Source organism: Microcebus murinus, chromosome 21 (assembly GCF_040939455.1).
Source record: "Microcebus murinus isolate Inina chromosome 21, M.murinus_Inina_mat1.0, whole genome shotgun sequence".
In the NCBI taxonomy this organism is placed as follows: Eukaryota; Metazoa; Chordata; class Mammalia; order Primates; family Cheirogaleidae; genus Microcebus; species Microcebus murinus.
Window position 1 is genome coordinate 40,208,638 of NC_134124.1, and position 24,477 is coordinate 40,233,114.

Genomic DNA, 24,477 nt, shown 5'->3' on the forward strand with positions numbered 1-24,477 from the left:
AGTGGATAATGATGAACTAAAAGCTATAGTGGCAGTGAATCCATCTCAATCTATGTGTGAATCAGCAGCAAGGTTTGATGTTACTATTCCAACAATATTGGACCACTTGAAACAAATAGGCAAGGTAAAGAAACTGGATAGGGCTGGGCGTGGTGGCTCCCGCCTGTACTCTTAGCACTCTGGGAGGCCCAGGCAGGAAGATTGCTTGAGCTCAGGAGTTCAAGACCAGCCTAAGCAGGACCAAGACCCCATCTCTACTGAAAATAGAAATAAATTAGCCAAACAACTAAAAATAGAAAAAATTACTCAGGCATGGTAGCGTGTGCCTGTAGTCCCAGCTACCTGGGAGGCTGAGGCAGGAGGACTGCTTGAGCCCAGGCTGACACCATAGCAGTATAGCCCAAGAAAGAGAGTGAGACTGTGTTTCAAAAAGAAAGAAACTGGACAGATGGGTTTTGCATGAATTAAACAAGCTTCGGTGGAGAAATCATCTTGAAGCTTGCCTTTCTTTGCCGTCATGACATAAAGGCAAACCCTTTCTATACTGTATTGTTATGTGTGATGAAAAATGGATTATTTTTGACAAATGCAAGCACCCGGCACAATGGTTGGATAAAGATGAAGTGCTGAAACACTGTCCAAAACTGAGTATTTATCAAAAAAGATTACTGGTGTCTGGTGGTACAGCACTGGTATTATCCACTACAGCAGATGTCTACTGCTACCAATTGGACGAAATGATGAGGATGGTTGTGATTAAGCAGCCGAGATTGGTCAACAGAGACAGGACCGTCCTCTTGCAAGACAGTACTCAACCACATGTCACACAAACAACGTTGCTCAAACTATAGAGGCTGGACTTGGAAACTGTCGTCCACCATATTCACAAGACCTTGCATCAACTGACTACCATGTCTTCCAAGCTTTGAACAGCTTTTTGTAAGGAAAAATACTCAATTCTCAACAAGCTGTGGAAAATACCTTTTGCAATTTCATTGCCACTCAGTCTCCAGGCTTCTTTGCTGCTGACATAAACAAGCTATCATTGAGATGGCAAAACTGTGTCAATAGTTTAGGCACATACTTTGATTAATTGTACTGCTTCTTGATTGAGATATAATGAACTACTACACTTTTGATCCCAAATCGGACATTTCATATTTAACTTTCCATTTTGTGCAGAATGCCTCCTTGCCATCATTAATTACTGGCCAACAACAAAAAACTAAGTTTCACTGGAAAGTTATTTCCAAAGTCACAGTATTTATAAACTTTACCTCTTTTTAAGATCAGTTACCAAAACCCTGCAGAACCCTCAGGCCAGCCCCCTAAGCCAGCTCAGCTCTCCAGCCTCCCGGCCTCCGCTCCGCAGACTCCGACATCACAGCACACGGGGACACACGCTTCATTCGGGATATGAGAAGGAAAGAGCGAGCCTGGCTGCCTCCTCCCCTCAAGGCAACGTCCACAATAGGCTTTTGGAGCCCTAAACCTCCCAGAGACCATGCCAAAGCTTGGAAGCCGGCCAGAATGAGCACACTGGGACACCTGGGGTACCTTACAAGCGAGAGCAGAAGGCAGCCTGAAGAAATGCGAAGGCCAGTCAGTGCGACCTGAGATTCCTTCTCACTGTCTGTTCAAGAGCAAAGGCCAAGGCCGGGGAATCACTTACAGCCAGCAGTTCCAGACCAGCCTGGGTAACACAGCGAGACCCTGTCTCTATAAAAAATAAGAAAAGTTAGCCGGGTGTGGCGACGCATGCCTGTAGTCCCAGCTGCTCAGGAGGCTGAGGGAGGAGGGCCACTTGAGCCCAGGAGCTTGAGGCTGCAGTGAGCCGTGATGACTCCACGGCACTCCAGCAGGGCCAAAGGAGCAAGACCCTGTCTCAAACAGAAAAGAGTGGAGGCCAATCCTTGCAAAGAAACAAAAGCCCTCAATGGGAGTAAGTATGTGCCAAGTAGTTTCCCCATGTCCTGATAAGGACTGAACACAAGAACTGGTAACCCTACGGCACTGGACCGTGCACCTGCTCCTTAGTGTTCTGGGCCCTCTTCTCAGAGAGTGAGGACAAAAGGGACCCAAAGCCATCACCAAAGGGTGGTGGTTCTCAGGGTCATGCTGTCATCCATTAAAGGCTGGTTCTGAGTAACAGTGTAACTGGTACAGCAAAGGCTAGAAGCACACAAACAAATTGTGACAATTTATATTCTTTGTTAAAACAGTTCCTGCTATGTTTTAAGCCCATTTGCTTCTAGTTTAAATTAAATGAGTGACACATACACAGCTTTCAAGGTATTTCCTAGAGAACGTGTGATTATCCATGCCTGAAACAGGTACCCATCGTCTCCTCTGTAGTGTCTGCAAACCTGTCACAATACCCGCCAGTTCCAGATGCCAGCCATTCCAACCCTCTCTTAGTCCAGAGGCCATGATCCTGTGGGACAGCAGTGCCTGCGGACTGAAACCTGGAAGAGCTACTCAAGCCAGCAGGAAGCCTTTCTGGTGTAGACTGGGAACAAATGGCTCAATTTGTAATACTCAATTCATCCACCTTCTGAAAAAAGAACGAGAGTTGTCCATTGACGGGTCATGGCCTGGGGGCAGGCGGCAACACTGTCCCCCGCCTCAGGATGTTCTGTCCAGAGGGTGGGCACAGATGTAGGTTCGCTTTTCAAGGACCTGCTGGGACACTTTCTTAATCTGCTCATCTAGGTTTTCTGGAGCATCTGGGAGGGAAAAAGAGGGAGCAGGTGATCTTTCTGCATCGGGGGCATTTTCAACAAAGTCAGCCCTCCCGCCCTGAAACAGCCCTAAAGGTGATCCATCCCCTCCTGTAAACCCCCAGGAAGTGACTCTGGGCTGCAGGAAGAGAAAGGGAAAGAGGCTTTCTTGAGTAAGAAAGGGCTCATCCTGTTAATTTCTAAAAACCCCAGATCTTGTGGGGCTAGAATTGGCACTTGCTCAGTAAATGGCCTGTTTGCAATTCTAGCCCATTGGAGGAGAAACAACCGTCGCCCTTCACAGTATATAACTGTCCTGTCAGCACTGTGGGGGCACCTAGGACACCCCCAGGGCCAGGACCTGCAAAACTTCATATGCCACTCTCAGTGAATGGCACGATGCCGGTGGCCTCTCCACTATCACCTGGCAACAGGACTGGGCTCTGCAGGGGACACAGATCCAAAACCTTCCGGCCAATAGGACCATAAGGTCAGAAGTAGACTCTGAGCTGGGCAGTCCCAGATGTGGTCAAGAAGCTACAGAAGAATTGGCGCATTCCACACGAACTGAAAAGCATGAGCAAAGCCCCTCAATTCTCCAAGGCCTGAGACATGAGGGGCGTGGCAAGGTCATTCTGGCTGGCGTGCCGCAGTAGAGACAGTAAGATGCTGTCTCCTGAATCAGCCACCATGTCTCCTGCCTTCATGACGCTTCCTGGGGGCACTTAGAGAACACAGCCAGGCATGCTGGGAGGCACCAGCAGGCCCAGCACAAGGGGCCCTCTACTTGCTCACTATGGACTGCCTTGGTGAAGGGCACAGGTGCCCATGTGCAGGCAGGTCCTGCCCCATAGGCTCTGGGGACTTGACAGGGTTCAGGGACGGCTCACCACCAACAGGAGCTAGGAGCTGCGCCCTCCCTTCCCTCCCGGAAAATACCCTTCTTACACTTGTCCAGCTGAGACAGGCTGAAGAGATTCTGGAAATAAGCATCCACACAGAAGATGTTGGCCAACAGAACCTGCCAAAACCCAGGATAGAAGGCATAACTGCTTGAGAGCCCTGGAATCTGACCTCTGAGCTTTAAGAAACCCAGCCTGTCAGCCAAACCAGGCAGCCTGATGGGTCGAAAGGTCTGGCTCAAAAGTCACACGGTCTTGGGTTCTAATTCTAGCCCTGACCCCAGCGACCCCGTCCGCCAGGGCAGGTCACGCAGCATCCCTAAGACCATCTCCTCTGAGAGGCAGACACCAGACCCTGGTGTCCACAGGCTACTCCAGGACAGTGCACGTGGGGGCCAGGTACATGTAAGTGCTAAGTGACAGCATCTCCTTCCTCCAAATGGGCAAGGAATGTGTACGTCTGCCCCTTGGCGGGGGTAGGGGCAGGCAGACCCCAAACATTTGAGGACTCTGGGGTTCAAGGACACTGTCACTCGCCCCGCCTTCTCTCAAGCAGGAAGACAAAAGGGAGTGGCCCTGTCTCCTGAGCAGCACAGACCCTGTGGCTTCCCCGGCAACACCTGCTGGCACCTCACCCTCTCAGTGACCACCACTGGGTGCCATGGCCCCTCCCTTCTGGGACTACCAGACAGAGCCTCACCAACCAACTACCCCTTCCCCCACAATCAGTTTCATTAAAGTGCAACAGGTCAGAGGCCACCTGTGCCGGGCGGGGCTCACCTCGTGGTCGTGGTTTCGAAGCCCAATGCGGACGGAGCGGCTGGCCCGTGACAACACGGCCGTCATGCCGTACAGGTTGATGAGGATGTTGGCCACCCGCTTCATCACCAGCTGCTCCTCCACGATGGTCTGGGAACACAGGGGTCAGAGTGGGGATTCGACACCTGGGATGGAACAGGCCCCCGCGGTTCCTACTCTGGGGTGCATCTTTGCCGGTCTCTGAGTCTCCCCGTGTTCCTTGGGAAAGTGGGGCCAATGATGTCTTTCCCTTTGGGTCACAGAAGGCCAGCTCATGGCTGCCTTCTATTTTCCCTTCTCTTTGGTCTCTCTAGATTTGGGAACGAATTAAGGCAAGACCAGAGCCCAGAAAGCTGGCTGAGACCAGAGGCTGATGCTTAGTGTGCTCCTGTCACTTTCTGCAGCAGGAGCCCTGCCAGCAAGTCCCCAGATTTAGGCCCCATAGAGGGCCACCCTCCCAATTCCAAGGAGCCTTTCGTCACCTGAAAGGTGCATAGGAAAACATCACAGAAAACTCACACAGCAGGGGTGCTCATCTGAGAAGCTGAGTGGCCTCTAGGACAGGCAGACACACCTAGCTCAACCTCCCCACCTTATCCCTCCCTGGGGATCAAGAGACCGGGCGCGGTGGCTCACGCCTGTAATCCTAGCACTCTGGGAGGCCAAGGTGGGAGGATCACTCGAGGTCTGGAATTTGAGATCAGCCCGAGCAAGAGGGAGACCCTCTAGTAGATTCTCTACTAAAAATAGAAAGAAATTAGCTGGACAACTAAAAATATATAGAAAAAATTAGCCAGGCATGGTGGCGCAAGCCTGTAGTCCCATCTACTCGGGAGGCTGAGGCAGGAGGATTGCTTGAGCCCAGGAGTTTGAGGTAGCTGTGAGCGAGGCTGACACCAACATAGTGAAACTGTCTCAAAAAAAAAAAAAAAGATTTCTATACTAGGCCTGGTGCCAAAGGCAGACACTTGGCCAAAAGCAATCTCATGGATGTTGGCCAAGTCAGAGGCCTGCTGTGCCCCTAGGCCTGGAAGGGCCTGCTTACCTTGCCAAAGCGGAGCAGCAACGTCTCAACCGTCCGACCAAAGTAAAATACATTCTCCTCGAGCTTGTTGGCACTGTCCTATTGGGACAAACGACAGGATCCAGCTCAGCACCTCTTCCCTATAGTGCCCCGGGCATCTGGGGTGCCTTGGGCTAGCTGGTGGTCCCCAACTTCCTCAGGACTAGCCCAACCCCGTGTCCAAGCCCTTCTGAGATGGGGACATCTGGCAGGAGGGCACCCAAGTAGAGGGGTACACCAGCTAGATTCACTCACCGCAAGACTGGGGTGCACAAGTCCAAGTTCACCTGTCAGTCCCAAGTCCACAGTGCGGCCCAGCGAGTCCCGAAGCCTCCGGCCGATAGTCTCCATGACTGTGATCACCCGGCCCTGTTTAAACTCACTGCAGAAAGTCCACAATCTGTGACCAGAGGCCGTGCTGCCAGCTCCCACTGTCCAGCAACACGGCCTCTAGGCACCCGACTTCCACACCCCTCCCTTGGCCCAGACATGCTGGGCTCCTGGCTGCAGGATGAGCCCAGCCTGTCAGAGAGCAGCCACTGCTTGGGGAAGCAGAGTCACAGCCAGCTTCCCTGCAGCTGGCTCCCAACAGAGTCTGCAGAATGCTGCCAGCAGCCTGTTCTTGGGCCCTAGCAGAGATCTGATTGCTCTACCCCTAGGATGGGGTAGAGAGGTGCAGGAGAGGAAGAGAGGCAGAGAAGAGAGAAGTTGGTCTGATGTTGGCCTCAGAGCCTGAAAACTTGAGGGACATTTCTCATTTATCAGGTTTTGAGAAACCAGCTGCCCCCAGTGTGGGAGACAAAAGCTACCCGGGGATGGAAGAGACAGAGTTCAAGTTGGGGTGGGAGGGTAGGTGGCCACAGGATAGGGCAGCAAGGGCTTCCCTGGGCGGCCAGTCCCCATCATCCACAGGGGAAGGCCAGCTGCTCCACACCTGGCTTCCCAGGCCCTGCATCCAACAGCAGCCTGGAGTGAGCACTGGGGCTGTGCCATGCTCCCCACACCCCAACTGCAGGACAAGGCAGCCTGTTCTTGCCACTCAGACTGGCCTCTGCTGCGCAGCTGGGACCTGAGGAGTGGACGGTGGGAATGGCACCTACTTGATCCTCGAAGTCAGGATGCGGCCGGCGTGCTGCAGACCCGTCAGGGCGATAAACATCCGGAGAATCTCGTTGGTTCCCTGTGGCCAGCAGTGTAGAGGTCAAAGGCTGCCCAGTGTCAGGGACAAGTGGAGGAGCTGACCAGACTGTGACCTCCACTGGGACCTACGACCAATCTGTGACCATGTCTCCAGCTCCCTTTTATAATGGAAACCAGCTTTTCCTGGGGGTTACATAAGGGTACTGATGCCCAGGGCACAGCTAGTGCCAGACAAATGTGCACTGGCCTGGGGCAGAGGCCTGACTCCTCAGGGAAGCTACAAACTGCTGAGCAGCAGCAGCTGGAAGCTCCCTGTGCCAGGTGCTCTAACCCCCGCCACCTGTGATGACATCTGATGGCTGTGAGGGGCCAGTGGGCTTCTGCCCACTGTGTACAATAGCCCTGTGCATCAGAAAGGTACAAGGGCCTGACCCAGGCCACACAGCCAGCACTGGGAACTGAGGACTGTCCCCTACAGCCAGGCTGGCATGACTGGTAGCAAGACTCCTAGCACAGAGGAGGAGAAGATGTGGAGGCCTCCAGGCAGGACCACCCCCAGCTCTGAGCAGTCTCTAGACAGGAGGATCTGCCCCACACTGAAGGCCCTGTGCCCATGCCTTGGCCCTGTGAAGCCCTGCAGACCACACCACCCAGCCACGGAGCCCAATGCTCCGGGTGGAGGGAAGGACTTTTGGAGAAGAAGTCCTGGGCCAGCAGGGCTGTCACACACCCCGTGCCCTCAGGCTAGCCCTCACCCTGTCTGTCCAAGACAGATAAGATGGCGGAGAACTGTGGCCAAGGAGCCTTCCACTGGGATGTCCCAGGAGCCAAGACCCATGCTCCCGAGTCTGAGGACACCCTCCTACACACAAAAGCTGCTCAGGCTCAAACCCTCCCTGCCTCCTGCGCACTCGCAGCCCTCAAAGACAGTCTCTCCCTCCCAGTGCGGGCGTCCCGGCCTTGGTCTCACACCTGTCTCCCATACTCCTCATTAGCTCCAGCAAGAGTTTCCCAGTACATAAATACAACCAATTCACTCCCTGAACAAAAGCTTTTTATGGCTTCCAAAATTCCTCTGCTTGTTAACCAAGGTTCTACTTTTCCAGCTACTTTTCCAGCCTGCCTTCCCATCCTCCCTCTGCACATGCCCCCACGACTAGGAATAACTGTTGCTCTCAGAAAGACTTCCTTCCTCTCTCTCCACTCTCTTTGAGCTAACAGGTCCACCTGTCTGGGCCCAGCACGCTCCATTTCCCTCCCCTCGGCGCCAGCTGCCCTCCTGTAGCCCTGGTCAACGTCTTCTCTACCCCTAAGGGCCATGGGCACGTGCTCCACAAGACTCCAGCTTCCTCCTGAAGGACGCCTACCTCCCATCTCCCACCCTGCTTGTATTACACCCTCCTTGGGCAGCATGCTGCACAGTCAGAACACAGATGCCTGAGTGGCCTCCGTGGCGCACGCGCCCCCACTCAGGCACACACTCGGTGAACTGACTCTTTGGTCCTGTGCCTTCACAGAGGGCAGCAATAGAGAACAGCAGACATCCGGTTAGCAGACCGCAAGGGTGGCCCTGTTGAACTGCCTCAATTCACTGAGAAGGAAACCAAGACGCAGAGAGCATGCACTCAAGGCACAGCAGCGCTGGGAATGAACCCTGGCACCGTACGAGACCTGTGTGTCCCCCACACCCAGCCAGAATATGGCAGAGAAGACACGCAGCTCATCACCAGGAGGCAGTGGGCTCAGTGGAAAGGGCCCTTAGGAGTAGGACCCTGAGCGAGCTGCGTGACCTCAACTTCTCCCTCTGCAAAATAGGATCTGTGCAGGGTTGCTAAGAGGATCCAATGAGAACACACAGCCAGCATCTGTGGGGGCCTCCCCTGGGCTCCCAGCAGCATGTCCAAGGACCAGGGGGGTCTGGGAGAGGAAGGTGGGGACGTCGGTGGGGGTCCACAGCAGAGCGCAGCTGGCACCAGGGCCACTCACCTCGAAGATGAGGAGGATGCGGGTGTCACGCAGCATGCGCTCGTATGGGTAGTCCCTCATGTAGCCTGAGCCCCCGAGAATCTGCAGCGCCTCACTCACACACTGCCAGGCGGCCTCGGAGCTGAACACCTGACACAGGCCCAGGGCAAGGTCAGCACAGGGACGTCACTGCTGAATCCCTCCCATAAGGAGGACCTATGCCGTGGGAAGCTGGGTGGCTGGAAATGAGTGGGAGTCTCTGTGCAAAGAACCCCAGGCTCAGGAACAAGACCCACCCAGGGAGAGACTCAGTAGGTTACTGCAGCAAGTCCTTTGTCTTCCTCAACCACACTGACCAGCTTGTTATCCCCACCCCACCATGACCTCTCGCACCGCTGGGCCTTCCTTCACCCGCTCCACACCTGGCTCAACATAAAACTGACCTAAGATCTCACCTTCTCCAGGAAGCTTGACCTATCCCCACCCAGCCATATCTGCCCTGAACACCCCCCCAACTGTGACTTATTTCTGCCTGCACGATGTGAGCATCTCAAGGACAGAGAGGCTGTCATGTTGAAGTCTAGGCTTAGCACCTGCAAGAGGGCCAGCTCACAGGCACCAACTAATGTCCGTGGTTCTTGCTGAAGGGTGACGAGAAGATGGGATGATAAAGCACGTGCAAACACACTCAGCACACAGGCTACACCTCACACCTAGAGAAGATTCACTGAAACACTGAGTAACGTTCTTGTCCTTGTAGGTGTATTTCCTGCCAACACCAGACTGTTCACTTCTCTAAGCTGCCATACCTCTCAAGAGCTCAATTCCAGAGACCAGTTTAAAAAGTTTGTGGGTCTCCAAGGAATTAAGGGAAGAAAAAAGAAATACAATTCATGGGGAACCAAAGTAGGGTTCTCCCCAAAGTGGGCTGGCCATCTTTTTTATTATAGCTAAAAAAGCATACCCTGAAACATAAGAAAAGTAACAGAAAACTCTAGTATTGGCCTCAACCAAATATTTTATTTTTAAAAGGAAGTTTTGATACCAGTAAATAGGAAGGTCAAAAACTCAGAAACACAGTCCTTCCCACGAGAGCCAGCTGCCGTTGTATACTAATACAGAGTTATCACAAGGGTCTGTGCTTTCTCCGTTTGCTGTAAACTGCTGATCAACTGGCCAAAGGTGGCACAAACCGCACCAGGGAAACATGGAGCTCTCTTGAAACTGACACTCGGCTGGGCACTGTTCTCGGTGGCTTCTGCACAGCGCCCCCTAGGGGCCTGCCTATCCCTGGAACACTGCACACTGTGGATGTGTCAATACTAGATCAAGGACAAACGGGCCTATAAACTAAGAAGAAGATGGCAGGCAACACAGGGGGTCTGAAAGGTCGTAGAGAAAGAGCTTTGCCGAGTCTGCCCTCAATGCCAGCTCTCAGCCCTCTGGTTACACGACATTACCTTCACCATGGCTGCCTCGATGGAGCAGTCAGGAAACCCTGGTTGGTCCAGCATCCCTGCAGTGAGGTAGGCCATGCTTTCCATTACGTAAGCTTTCTGAGCCATCAGGGCAAACTTTTCCTGGAGTGTGCAGGAAAAAAACACGGTCAAAAAGCAATTTGCATGTGCTAAGACCCAGATCTGCCAACCGGTAGAGAAGGGCATTAAGTCAGAGGCCTCGCTGCCCAGGAGAGGCAGGCCCAGGCATTGATAAAAGGAACCTGCAATAAACAAACCCTTATGGAGTCTTCCCAAGTCACATGGGTCAGGGGTACAGAGAAACCAAAGGCCACACCTCTCACGGCCACACGGTGAAACCAACACAGACCGCACTCAGCTGTCAGTACCTGAATCAGTCCAAATTCGCTGAGATTCCTGTTGAACTGTTTCCTCGTGCAGGCATATTCAGCAGTCATTTCTGAAGAAGAGCAGAGTTGTAGAAAGAACCAGAACACTTCTGGCTGTTCTAAATGATTTCCTAAGGCTACCATTGTTACCCTTCAGACGCTCAGGTGGGACGTGAGAAAGTGTCTGCTGCAGTGGACACCCGCAGGCCAGCGCCCGCTCTGCAGTGCGAGAGGCAGAGGCAGGGCTGCCCACTGCTCGTGGCACGTGCATACAGCCAGACAGAGATTCGAAGCCTGCCACTTGTTCTTACCAGCCGGTGGCCTTGGGCCAAGTGCTTCACCTCCCTGTGCACTACCCACCTCAGAGTCACTGCAAAGATGAAATCAGACGGAATCACAAAGCCCGGCGCACACAGCACCCCAGACAGAGGGGGGCAGGCCCACACCGGGCACAACGTTCCTGACCAAAGTGGGACAGGCGGCCGGCGTGGCAACTCGGGCCTAGGCCTTTGGATATATGGTTGTGAATACAGGCTGAGCTCGGAGGGCCCCACCCAGGCATCAGCACCCCCAGCCCCAACTGCAGCCCGTGTGCTCCACATGCCTTCACAGGTGCAACAGGACCCCACGTCTACACATTTCTGGGCTGTGCGATCTCACCAGAGGTTATGCATCCTTTGGAGGACAGCTGACCGTAAGAGCCCCCCTCAAGCTCTTGCCCTGAGTTTTCCAGACAGGGAAACACAGGCCTAGCGTGGGGAGAGCCCTGAGCCCGCAGTCTGACAGGTTTAGCTTTAGGTCCAGGTGCACGGCCTCGGGCAAACCTCAGTCTCATCTAAGAAATGAAGGGAAGAACCCAAAACAAAGCCTTCGTGTGCCCGCTTTGCCCTGAATTCCAGGAGGCCAAGCCAGAGCCTGGCACCAAAGAGGAACTCCATCAAGCTGGGAGCACGCCATGCCTGGCGACCCCCATTTCCCTGCAGACGCTTCCACACAGCTCAGAGCTTTAGGGCTGTTTTGTGTTCGGTGGCAAGGGAAATCTAGGTGCTATGTACCCTGGCAAAATGATAAGGGAAAGATCCAGAGGCCAAGGGATCTGGATTCCAAACCTGACCCCACTCTTCAACCCTGTGCAAAGTCTCCTACAAGATGGGAAAACGTGAGAATCACAGCTGACGTCTCCCACTGCCTAGCTCACGGTGTGGTGTTCAGTGGCCGCTCTGGCCCTGGTGGTCAGGGCAGCACACCCCCTTCCACCTCTGGCAGAAAGCAGGTTCCCTGTCCCCTTATGAAAGATGCAGACTGGCCTCTGGGGGCAGGCCGAGTAGATTCACTGGTCTAAACGCCAGCCCAGATGCGAAGCTTGAGCAGGACCTCTGTCCAGGTGGCCTGGAAACGGACTGGGGAAGGGCAGAGCCTCCTGGTCTGGAGTGGGGGTGCCAGGGGGCAAGATGGCTGCATACTGTCCCTGACTTACCTACCAATCAGTTTCTTGAGCATCCCGGCCACGGCACTGCCCATGCTGAACCGCCCGCTGTTGAGGATGTTCATGGCCACCTGCAGGGACAGTAGGAAAGCCCGCAGGCACTGAGGATGCAGGGGAGCAGACCACAAGGGCGCCTGGCCACTTTCACCACAGGCTCTCTTGACAACAAAGGCGAGTCTCTGTAGCACCGTGTGCCGGCATCCAGGCCCGGGCCCCTCTGTGCTGGGAGAACACAGTCCTCACACTTCGAACAGGGTCGCTCAGCCACTGCTGAGCTGTGGCTCTTATCAGCATCTCTGGAGTCACCTCCCCACACACCCCAGAAAGGCCAATTCTCTCACCCTCAGGGGAAGAGAGCAGAAACTAAGATTTCTTTAGTACATGCTACAAGCTTGTACCTTCCCAACAAGGCTGCAGGGTCAGGACCCTCATTTCACTGATGAAGAACCTGAGGTTCGGAGTGGTTAAATGACGCTCCCAAGGCCCCAAAGCCAGCAGCTGCCTGAAATCCAGCCCTTGTTCTCTCCCCTCACGATGAGATGACCCCAGGGAACTCAGCCACATTCCTACAGTAAGGACCTGAAGATTTTGTCAGCTTCCTCCCTTTCCCCCTCTATCTTCCCACCAAACTCAAGAGTCAGCAGCCTAGACAAGGGACAGACACACAGCCCTGGTGTCACACACACTGACAGACCAGAAGGGCACGCCACAAACAGCCAGGTACGCAGCAGGTGGTCAACGGTGCAACAGTGGCCAGAGGGAAGTGTCTGAGTCCAAGGGGACTTCTGGTGTGGGGAGAGGGGACACTGGGCAGCAAAGGATTCCCCAAGGAGACACCTGGGCTGGGCCAGGGACAGATGGGCAGAGGACTGACGTGTGTAAAGCCCTGCAGCCACCAGCTTGAGCCTCTTAAAGGACAGTTCTGGCCCAATTTGGAATCCACAAAGGCAGGGCATGGGGGCAGAAAGGAAGCCTGTGAACCAACTTGACAGTTTTCCTAAAAGCTTCAATGGTATTACTGCTTTTTGCTGAATGCTTGGTTATGGGTAACTTGGATTACTAAACAGGTAATAGAATTTATAACTTGTTAAATAACTTGAATGGGAGAAACTCCCAAAACAGATCCTGTGGGGGGAAATAGCAAGTCCTCAGGGGTTGGACAGGTTAGAAACAACTGCTCCAAACTATTGGGATAGCTGATTCTCACCACTCTCATCTGAGGCTGCTGAGAAATTCAGGGTACAAGGTCCCTGGGCACTGGCCCAGCCTCCAGGACTGGTTGGAGAGGGGGCTTGGTTAAGTCATAGTACAGTGTGAGATGCAAACCCCATCCCTAGAAGGGGTTCAAGATGCTGCCCTCTCTGCCACCTCCCAAGGGCCTGAGGAGGTAAGGGCCCTATTCCAGCTAACCTCCCAACTCGAGATTTCCTGTGTCTTGGGACTTGGGATGACACTGGCCTCTTTTAACCTGCCAAAGAACTATTAGATCATTAAATATGAAATGTCCAATTTCCAATCAAAAGTGTAGTTTATTAAATCTCAAACAAGAAGCAGTACAATTAATCAAAGTATGTGCCCAAACTATCAACACAGGTTTGCCATCAAACGGTAGCTTGTTTATGCCAGCAGTGAAGAAGCCTAGAGAACAAGTGGCAATGAAACTGCGAAAGGCATTTTCCACAGCTTGCTGAGAACTGAATATTCTTTCTTGCAAGAAGTGGTCCAAAGCCTGGAAGAAGTGGTAGTCAGTTGGTGCGAGGTCTGGGGGATACTGTAGATGACAGAGAGTTTCCAAGTCAAGCCTCGGTAGTTTGAGCAGTGTTGTTTGTGCGACATGTAGTTGAGTGCTGTCTTGCAAGCGGATTGGCCTGTCTCCATTGACCAATCTCGGCTGCTTAACTGCAAGCATCCTCACCCTTTTGTCCAGCTGGCTGCAGTGGACACCTGCTGTAATGGGCTGGCCAGGGTTCAGGAAGCTGGAGTGGATAACACCAGCGCTGGACCACCAGACAGACACCATTACCTTTTTTGATGAATATTTGGTTTTAGACTATGTTTCTGCACTCCATCTTTATCCAACCATTGTGCTGAATACTTGTGATTGTCAAAAACAGTCCATTTTTCATCACACATAACAATATGGTGTATTAATAGAAATGGTTCACCTTTACTTCGTGACAGCAAAGAAAGTCAAGCTTCAAGACAATTTGTCTGCTGATGCTTGGTTAATTCACGTAGTACCCATCTGTCCAGCTTCTTTACCTCACCCATTTGTTTCAAATGGTCCAATATTGTTGGAATAGTAACATCAGACCTTGCTGCTGATTCATACGCAGCTGGAGAAGGATTCGCTTCCACTACAGCTTTCAGCTCATCGTTATCAACCTTGGTCTCAGGTCTCCCATATGGCCCATTTTCAAGATTAAAGTCACAAGAACAGAACTTCTCAAACCATCGACACACTATGTATTCATTGCCACATCCTTCCCAAACCCTTTGTTGATATTTCAAGCTGTCTGTGCCACACTGGTTCCTCAATGGAACTCATTTTCAAAAATAACATGGAACTTTTGATTTATGTGTGGTTTCACAAAAATTCAAAAATTGCTCTAAAAAATTTGAAAGATAACCATGAGGGAAAACATGGGTTTGCAAGATTGAGGATGTACCCTCACCAAACAGAAAAGAAAAGAAAAAGAAGAATCAAATGTCAAAGTGAACTGTCAAGAGATATCAACTGTCAAACTTTTCTCCTGTCTTTATTCCCTCTCCCTCTTTCAAAACCTAGCTCATAGTTTTATAAATGAAGCCTGGAGAGCTAGTGGCAATGAAACTGCGAAAGGCGTTTTCTATAGCTTGCTGAGAATTGAATATTTTTTTCTTGCAAGAAGTGGTCCAAAGCCTGGAAGAAGTGGTAGTCAGTTGGTGCAAGGTCTGGGGGACACGGTGGATGGACTATAAAATTCAGTTCATAGCCCTTTCATAGTTTATTGTTAATGTCATTTAAATTACAAAAAAAAAAAAAAGAAGGAAAGTAGAGTCTGATCCTAGGCCCTAGGGTGGAAGCGCTGACATCTCCGCCCTGCGTGAAGAGGCCTCCTGCTCTCCCCTGCACAGCCTTTCTGCTTGCAGGCCTCCTCCAGCCCTCCCACACCCACATGCTCTGTCGCCACCTCCACCAAAACACAGCTTCCTTCTATAATTTTCACAACTACATTCTAGATCTCAACTTTCCCAAAAGCAAGATTCAATCCATTCTTTCAACAGCCCCTCCCTGTCAGCCTTTCTGTCATAAGAAGTCTATGGATAAAATCTTCTGAGCACCCCAGAGGAAAAATGCTCTTACTTTTATCTTGCATCAGCCTGCTCAATCTTCACTTGGCCTTTTACCATTTTATGATCTCTGGAATCACTCCAGTGCATCATACTTTTCAGTATTTATGGCAAGTCGCAACCAATCTCACTAGCAACAAAAAAGAAACCTTTAGAAATCTATTTTCCTTTGCATATTGAAACCATAACCATTTTTCACCTATGACAATGGACAAAATTTTAAAAGCTAGTGTTGAGAAGGACCAGGGAGAGGGGCATTTGCAGCCACTGCTAGACAGAGCAGACGCTGCTCCGGCCTTCCAGCAGGCAGCACTGGGTCAAGAACTTAAAAAATGGTCACACTCTCAGAACCCAGTGGTGCTTAAACTCGGGAAATAATTAGACAAGTTTGCAACAATATGTACAAGGATATACAATGTGGTTCTGAGTAGGAACAAGTGAAGACAATGTAACAGGTCCAATACTGGGGGTCTGATGACATTAAATACAGTACAAAGAAATACTGTGCAGCATCAAACATTATTAATACATATTTACCAGCACAGAAAGATTGTCATGGTTTATTGATAAGTGAAAACATAGGCTGTAAAATATAACACGTATATACACACACACTAAGCGATGTATATTATTTTCAAAGCTCTAGAAAGAGAAGCACCAAAAATGTGAACAATGTTGACTTTGAGGATGGCCTTCAGGTGATTTGATTTTCTCAATTTGTCTATCAACACCCTCTAGTTTGTACATAACATCTGGGCTACATGGATACTAAACAAACCTCTCCCTGCATACAGTCTGCCCCCATTAGTCCTCCCACCTCTCTAGCCCTTTGTTCTCCATTCGCTGAGTATCCTCACTGGCCAGAAGCTCTGGCTAATGGTGTCTTGTCTGACTCCTGTAACACCCTAGGAGGGGAGAAGGATTACTTTTGATCCTTGCCAAAGTGGGTGGGCTCCTCAGGACGAAGATACTTGCCTAGTAAATTAGGGCATGGCAACAACAAAAAGGCAATTAGCCCAACATAAAAATGGGCAGAGGATTTAAAAAGGTATTTCTTCTAAAAGTATGTGCAAATTGCCAACAAGCACATGGAAAGATGCTGAACACACTAAGTCATCAGAGAAATGCAAATTAGACCCACAGTGAGATGCCACTTCGCACCCACTAGGATGGCTAAAATTTAAAAATAGGCAATAACAAGTGCTGATGAGGATGTGAAGACGACGGAACCCTCATACAATGCTGGTGGGAATGTAGAACAGTGCAGCCACTATGGAAACAGTCCGGCAGGTCCTCAAAAACTTACATGTACAGTTACCATGGGACCCAGCAACTGTACTTCTAGGTATAAACCCCAAAAGAATTGAAAACATATTTTTCACACCAAATCTTTAACACAAATGTTTACAGCAGCACTATTGATAGAAGCCAAAAAGTGGTAACGACCCAAATGTCCATTGGCTGATGAATGGATGAACAAAATGTGCTAGCTCCATGCAAAGGAATATTATTCGGCCATGAAAAGGAATGAGTTACTGATTCATGCTACGACATGCTATGAAAACATCATGCTATGTGAAAGAAGCTCACCATAAAAGACTTCACATTGTATACGATTCTGTTTACATGAAACGTTCAGGAAGAGGCAAGTCCATACAGACACAAAGTAAAACAGCGAGTACCAAGAGACAGGGTAGGGGTCATACTGGGAGGCACAATGTTTCTTTCTGGCATGACAGAAGTGTTCTGGAATTAGAGGTGATGGCTACACAATATGGTGAATATACTAAAAGCCACTGAAGTGTATGTTTTAAAATGGCGAATTTTATGTTATAAGAATTATCTCTCAATAAAAATAAATCTGAGTCTAAAAGAAAAAAAAAATTAGGACAGGTACTCAAGTCTCAGGGTTGTGCAGATCCTGAGCTTCTTCAGAGCCCACTGACCTGCTTTCTTGCACCTGCTGGTGAGGGGAGCCCCACCCCTCACTCGAGGCAAAGGGGGCCTTCAAGATGAAGGAGGGTTCCCAATGCTTCCCACAGACTCCTTACTCTAGACGTGAGCCAATCTTCCACTCTCTATTTTTTGATTTCCCAACAGAGAACCATGCAAAGTCACCTGTTAAGCACGGGCTGGTCTGCTCCAAACACAGGTGGACAGAAAGCCAACAAGCTGTACCACCAGCCCGCACATCACTCCCAAAGAGCCGCAGCTGGCAACTCACCTTAAACCCACCTCCAACTTCTCCAAGGACATTCTGGACAGGCACCCTGGTGTTTTCAAAATGGACTTCACAAGCTGAAACATAAAATTTAAGACCTTATCTGACAACTGCAAACCACTCTGCAACCATGCATTCATTCATTTATCCATCCACTATTTGGTAGGACAGTACAGAAAGACAAAGTTTCTGTCTTTGTGGCACTCATACTTTGGTCAGGAAGACAAACTATAAACAAAATTATGGGTATTGCAATCAGTGTGACAGATGTAAAGAACAGGGCACAGTGATAGAAGTGGCAGCTGGAGGGGGTGGATAATAACATTCTTATTAAGGGCTATGTCAGACTTTTCTGTGACATTTAGCAGAAGTTTAAAGGATGAGAAAAAGTCAGTCCTATAAAGATGCAGAGATAGATCAAAGCTAGAAGGAATAGCATTTCCTAAGATCTCAGGGTAGACTGGGATTATTGGTCCTAATTCATAACTCTAACACAAAACCGTACCCCTGCAAGGTATCTGTAGTGCCCTCTCACCCTCCCACCATGGTGAGGGATGGACTTCCCTTTCCCTGCTGGCTGTGGCCACATGACTTGCTGTGGCCAATGGAATACAGCTGGCCCAACATGAGCAGAGGCCTGGAGGCCTTAAATGTGCTTTCATGGTTTGGCGTAGCCCCTTGGGTGCTTGTGATCTACTGTGAAGAACATGCCCTGGGATGGTACAGAAAACACGGGCTCACCTGAACCCGACTCACAGCCAGAAGCAGGCTGCCTGGGCACCTCGGACCGTGAGAAAGCTAAATGCTCATTGCTGACTGTGAGCCAGGCTCTGGGGGCGACAGGATCACTGCAGTGAGGGATGGCAGCAGAGCCTGGAGTGAAGAAGGCTCCGCCTGTCTCGGGAACCAAGACGAGGGCGCCGTGAATGGGCTGCAGCTGGAGCGGGGAGCTGGGCAGGTGGGACAGAGGCTGGGAGGGGTCTGGACCCTGTTTTCTCTAGCAATGTATCCTGCATATTGTTATACAAACACAGCAACTCCTAGCAATTTACACCAGAGAAACTGGAGGCTCAGGACAGAGACGGTCATGGGGAGGGGAGCCAACAGGGCAAGGGCACCCTGGTCTTGCTCTTCTGACCTTTCATTCTATGACAATTGTGCTTGAACAGCTTGGATGGGAAAAGTGATGTAATGGCCGTCTCTGGCTGCCAGGCTGTATTCAAGCTAGTAGGACATGCCCTGCCGGACCAGCTCCCTCTCCCAAAGGCGCTTGTTCCCTGACAGGCTGTGGGTGTAGGTAAGATCCTTCCTTCCTCTGACCTCACCTTGTGCCATTCAGCTCTCGGGGCCACTACACAACGCTACCCACCAGGACTGCAGAGTGGACCACACCCCTCAGCAGCAGCCCAGCCCCTCCCTCCACCTTCCTCCCAACGCACAACTGAGTGAGCTCTTCATGACCGCAAGGCCTCTGTGCACGCTCCGAGTACTCATACTCACTAAGTGCCACCAGTCCCGGCACTAACACTGCCGTGCTTCCACGTGCACAGAGCATTTTACATACATCCGGACACTCCATTCTCATGTCACCTCCACAAGGGAGGTTCAATGATCATCCCTTTACTTTAGCTGATGAAACTGTTATACAGAAAGGTAAGCTAGCTTGTTCCAGGCCACACAGACTCCCAAGAGGTGGGGCTTGGGCTGGAGCTCAGGGCCTTTGGGCCTTCCAGCCTGAGCAGTCAGCATGGCAAATGCCACCATCCAGAGTGCAGGGTCCCCAATGATGGGACACACAGAAGCATTCCCTACAGCACAGACACTAGGAGATTCAAAAGCAGTGTTTTTTTTTCTTTCTTTTATTTGCTATTTTCTTCCTTCAGAAAAGGCAGAGTGTTGCTCACCTGGAAATCACCAACCCTCAATGCACTCAGAGGCACAGCCACTGTCTGCTTAACTGACGAGTCAGTGTCGAGGAACTCATCTGCATTGCCAGAGAAGAGTCTCTTGTGGCATTCTTAATTTGATCTTGCTAAACTAAAACTATTTAAATCTTAAATGTTATTATTATATTTTGTTGAGACAGGGGCTCACTGTTGCCTGGGCCACAGTGCAGTGGCATCATCATAGTTCACTCCAACCTCAAATTCCCAGGCTCAAACAATCCTCCTGCCTCAGCCTCCCAAGTAGCTGGGACTACAGGAGCACACCACCATGCCCTGCTAATTTCTTAGCAGGTGGGGTCTCACGTTGCCCAGGCTGGTCTCAAGCAATCCTTCTACCTCGGCCTTCCCAAGTGCTAGATCACAGGCACGAGGCACCACAGCCAGCCTAAATCTCATTTTACCTTGATATGTGGACAGAACAGATGTTCTCTAATACACACACACACACACACACACACACACACAGAGAAGCTACTTACTGTTGGAGCCCCGAATGCCTAACTTATCTTCAGGTTTCCCACTAGTGACTCCACCAAAGTCTCTTTCTACTATGAATGCTGTGATTTTGTCTTTTACTGAGCCGTCAGAATCAGCAACTTCAGTCTTTGCAAACACAGTAAAAATATTGGCCACTCCTCCATTGGTGATCCAGACCTAAGGAAAGAGAGAACTTTGACGAAAATCAAACTCCTATGCAACCCTTCTCAGCTCCATCTTTGCCCATCAAGCTCCAGCTGCCGGCCAGACTTCAGGCCAGACTTGCAGAGTCTTTGGCTCTGCAGAAGCCAAGCCTGTGTGAACACAGAATGGGGCACAGCCCAGTCTCCCCACAGCAAGGATTTTCTCAAAGGACATAGGTGGCCGGGGCAAGGGGTAGAACCAGGGGGAGAGCAGCCAGCAGCCCCGCCAGTCAGGCTCTATCATCAGACAACTGGGTTTCTTCAGGAAAGAAGGGGTTTAATCATTTCACAAGGTATACACATATCAGAACATCATGTATATACAAATTCAATACACACAATGTTTATTTGTTAATTAAAAAAAGAAGAGAGGGAGGGAAGAAAAGAGAGAAGGGGAGAGAGGGGGAGAAATAAAGAGACTGCAACAAACTGTAATGTGTGGAACTCATTTGGATTTTGATTCAAGCAAACAAACGTAAAACAAAAAAGGTACGGGCTGAGCGTGGTGGCTCACACCTGTAATCCTAGCACTCTGGGAGGGCGAGGAGGGAAGATTGCTTGAGCTCAGGAGTTCGAGACCAGCCTGAGCAAGAGCGAGACACCCGTCTCTACTATAAATAGAAAGAAATTATCCAAACAACTAAAAATAGAAAATATTAGCCAGGCATGGTGGTACATGCCTGTAGTCCTAGCTACTCGGGAGGCTGAGGCAGGAGGATCACTTGAGCCCAGGAGTTTGAGGTTGCTGTGAGCTAGGCTGATGCCATGGCACTTTAGCTCGGGCAACACAGTGAGACTCTATCTCTAAATAAATAAATAAATAAATAAAGGTATGAAGCAATCAGGGAAATTGTGAATGCTAAATAGATAGTAAAGAATTATCAATTTTGCCGGGTGCGGTGTCTCACTCCTGTAATCCTAGCTCTCTGGGAGGCTGAGGCAGGAGGATTGCTCAAGGTCAAGAGTTCAAAACCAGCCTGAGCAAGAGTGAGACCCCATCTCTAATAAAAATAGAAAGAAATAGCTGGATAATTAAAAATATACAGAAAAAATGAGCTGGGCATGGTGGCACATGCCTGCAGTCCCAGCTACTCGGGAGGCTGAGGCAGGATTGTTTGAGCCCAGGAGTTTGAGGTTGCTGTGAGCTAGGCTGATGCCATGGCACTCTAGCCAGGACAACAGTGTTAGACTCTGTCTCAAAAAAAAAAAAAAAAAAAAAAAGAATTATCAATTTTAAAATTATTTTTGTTGTTCTTTTTTGAGAGATAGGGTCTTGCCCAGTGGCCCAGGCTAGAGTACAGTGGTGCAATCATAGCTCACCTTAGCCTCCAACTCCCGGGCTCAAGCGATCTTCTCACCTCAGCCTCCCAAGTAGCAGGGGATATAGGCACCATGCCCAGCTAATTTTTTGTTTAGAGACAGGGTCTTGCTATGTTGCCCTGGCTGGTCTTGAACTCCTGGCCTCAGGCAATCCTCCCACCTTGGCCTCCCAAAGTGCTAGGGTTACAGGTATGAGCCACCATGCCTGGCCTATAAATTTTTAAAAATGTGATAACAATATTATGGCTTTGTTGTTCTTTAAAAATACTCCTATCTTGCAGAGACACGTGTGGAAACTGCCACTGATGCGATCTAGTGGTGGTGATGCCCCCACAAGAGACACAGCAATGTGACGAGTAACTGATGAGGTTAGGTGCCAGGAACATAGTATATGTTTAAAATTTTGTGTAACAAAAAATTTTAAAACAAACACATAAAATCAGCTGTAGTTGGTACTATAAAAGCATGGAGACTCTGGAGCCAGAATGCCTTGGTCCAATCCTGGCTCTGTCAGCAAAGAGACACAAGACCTGGAGGCAAATCTGATAACCTCTTTGGGCCTCAATTTCTTCTTCTGAAAAAGGAGAGTAGCATCACCACCCAACAGGTGGTCAAGAGATCATGCACGCCCTTGAAAACTCCTGGCCCGGAGCGGTGGCTCACACCTGTAATCCTAACTCTCTGGGAGGCCGAGGTAGGCGGAAAGTTTGAGTTTAGGAGTTCAAAACCAGCCTGAGCAAGAGTGAGACCCCGTCTCTACTATAAATAGAAAGAAATTAATTGGCTAAAAATATATATGGTGGCGCATGCCTGTAGTCCCAGCTACTCGGGAGGCTGAGGCAGGAGGATCACTTGAGCTCAGGAGTCTGAGGTTGCTGTGAGCTAGGCTAACGCCATAGCACTCACTCTAGCCTGGGCAACAAAGTGAGACTCTGTCTCAAAAAAAAAAAAGAAAATTCCTGGTGCATGGAAAGTGGTCACACGGTGGTGGGCAAGGTTGTGACTAAGACCCTAACAAGGCCATGAGGATGGGGCCCCACCTTAGAGCCGTTGAGGACATAGTGCTTCTTGTCTTCACTTAATGCAGCTCTGCTCCGGATGGAAGCTGCATCACTCCCACTGCAGAGACAAAAAGATGTGGTCAAGGAATAAGAATACTGGGAAAAATAAGCACGCTTTTGAGGGCCAGAAAATGAGGCGTTTAGTACTTTGATACACAGGTTGACAAATTTTTTAAATCAAGAGTCAGATAATAAATATACTCAGCTTTCCAAGCTACAGGACATATGTCTCATCTCCTCAACTCTGCCCCTAGAACATGAACATAGTCTGTTAAAAAGGTGAGCATGTTCTGATAAAACTATTTATAAAAACAGGTAGCAGGCTGGATTGGCCAACCTCTGTTTCAATATATAATATCAGGTAAAAAGGTGGCAGTGAAAATAACTTGGGCTTAGGTCTGAACATGAATATGTGTGCTCCAAATAGGCTCATCCGTGCTTCTGAGAGGATGAGTTCAGTGCACCCCAGCAGAGATGACTATTCCCAGATTCCTAAGCAAAGGGAAGCAGGATGGAGTGTGGCTCAAGAGACAGCCCTACTATCTTACCCCAGCCCTGCTTCATCCCAGCCCTGTAACCTCAGGCTGATCACACCAGCTCACTGAACTTCAGCTCCTAATCTGTAAACAGAGGCAATACCACCTGCCCTACATACTCTGAAAGTGCTTTGAAGCCTGAATGCATTATCGTAGGTCAGGGGTGTTGTAAACCACTTTATTTAATAGTGATCAGGTACCTCACCTCATTTGTATTGTAGCTGGGACAGAGAAGTAAGATCAAGATAACAGAACTGGCAAGAACAGTTGCTGAGCTGATTCTTTAGAAGATTTTGGGAAGAAACAAAAGTCATCTATGCAACAAAAACAACAGCCCCTTGTCCCAGTGAACCATGGAAAATGCCAAGGATGCTGATGGATGACATTTCTTGCAGGGGACAGACCTGGCTGGCTCAGTGAGGCAGAAGGCTGCAATGTGCTCCCCAGACGCCAGTTTGGGCAAGTATTTGGCCTTCTGCTCCTCGGTGCCAGCCAAGATGATCCCCTAAACAAAATATACAGAGAATTAATTTCAGCTGTGGGGAGAAAAGAGAATATGAGATATGCTTATTCCCCTTTGAGGAAAATATTTGCTTCCTGCAAAAGAAGACTACACAGGCTCCTGGGGCAGCCTCAGGCAAAGTGTAGGGAGCCAGGCTGCCGAGGACCACACACACCAGGGTGGGGTTTATGGGACCTGCAGAGCTGTGCAGAGTCTAGGATTTTCATCATGGTTCTTCCGAGTCCCGCTCCAGGGGTCTTGGGCAAGGAACCTCCATTCTCTGAGCCTCCATCTCGTCATCCAAAAACTAGGGACAGCCCACCCAATGGCAGCATGGTCCAGAAGACGAGATGTGAGGACACCAGAGTGTTAGAACCATGCCCAGCATAACAAAGGTGCACAGTAATGTCAGGGGTGTCCTATCTCCTCCCAGACAGTGCCACATGCACAGGCCCCTCTTTTCTCTAAATGTCTGCATGAATGCTGGTGCTCTCCAGGGTGGGGGAGACAAACATGGCGTATGTTCAGCTCTCTTTGAGGTCTACATCAAGCAGTGATAACGTGAGTGATGAGACAGCCACAAAGAGCTGTGTGCTCCACACCCAGCAGGAGGAAGAAGCATGTGCACAAATGCCAGGGGAGGTGCCACCAGCAGAGTCAGGAGGGGAGGCTCATTTCTGGCCCAAGGTGAAGGCAGCGGCATCCAACCTGGGCCTTGAAAGATGGGTCAAAGGTGACAGGAGAGGAGGAGGATTGAACTGGGAGGGACAGTGTGATCTAAGTGCCACTGTGCACATGGCCACACAGAGGCTATGTATGTTGGACTAAGTGTCCTGGGTGCAGCCTGAGTACGGGAACTGTGGGGTGTGACTGAATATCAGACATCAGGCCTGATTCACTTCACATGAAAGTGAGCAAGCCTTCTGCCTCCAAGGCATCATGTGACTCCTAACGACCA

General features: G+C 50.2%; 1 protein-coding gene across 3 annotated transcripts in view; it reads right to left on the bottom strand.

Moving 5' to 3' along the window:
- Positions 1-2,191: 2,191 nt before the first annotated feature.
- Positions 2,192-24,477, bottom strand: part of ACAD9 (acyl-CoA dehydrogenase family member 9) — a 34,564-nt gene continuing 12,278 nt past the window's right edge. For 2 of the 3 annotated variants that reach the window (XM_075996349.1, XM_075996350.1), the window contains exons 5-19: positions 23,422-23,522; positions 22,461-22,539; positions 19,900-20,074; positions 17,478-17,551; positions 11,912-11,991; positions 10,746-10,804; positions 10,435-10,505; positions 10,049-10,168; positions 8,610-8,738; positions 6,584-6,663; positions 5,739-5,865; positions 5,466-5,543; positions 4,403-4,531; positions 3,669-3,741; positions 2,192-2,726 (exon numbers count right to left, since the gene is read on the bottom strand). In XM_075996349.1, coding sequence (XP_075852464.1) covers positions 2,626-2,726; positions 3,669-3,741; positions 4,403-4,531; positions 5,466-5,543; positions 5,739-5,865; positions 6,584-6,663; positions 8,610-8,738; positions 10,049-10,168; positions 10,435-10,505; positions 10,746-10,804; positions 11,912-11,991; positions 17,478-17,551; positions 19,900-20,074; positions 22,461-22,539; positions 23,422-23,522 — 1,476 coding nt within the window. In that variant the 3' untranslated portion in view covers positions 2,192-2,625. The remainder of the gene's footprint in view (positions 2,727-3,668; positions 3,742-4,402; positions 4,532-5,465; positions 5,544-5,738; positions 5,866-6,583; positions 6,664-8,609; positions 8,739-10,048; positions 10,169-10,434; positions 10,506-10,745; positions 10,805-11,911; positions 11,992-17,477; positions 17,552-19,899; positions 20,075-22,460; positions 22,540-23,421; positions 23,523-24,477) is intronic. The other variant, XM_012785217.3, reaches the window with a different exon arrangement.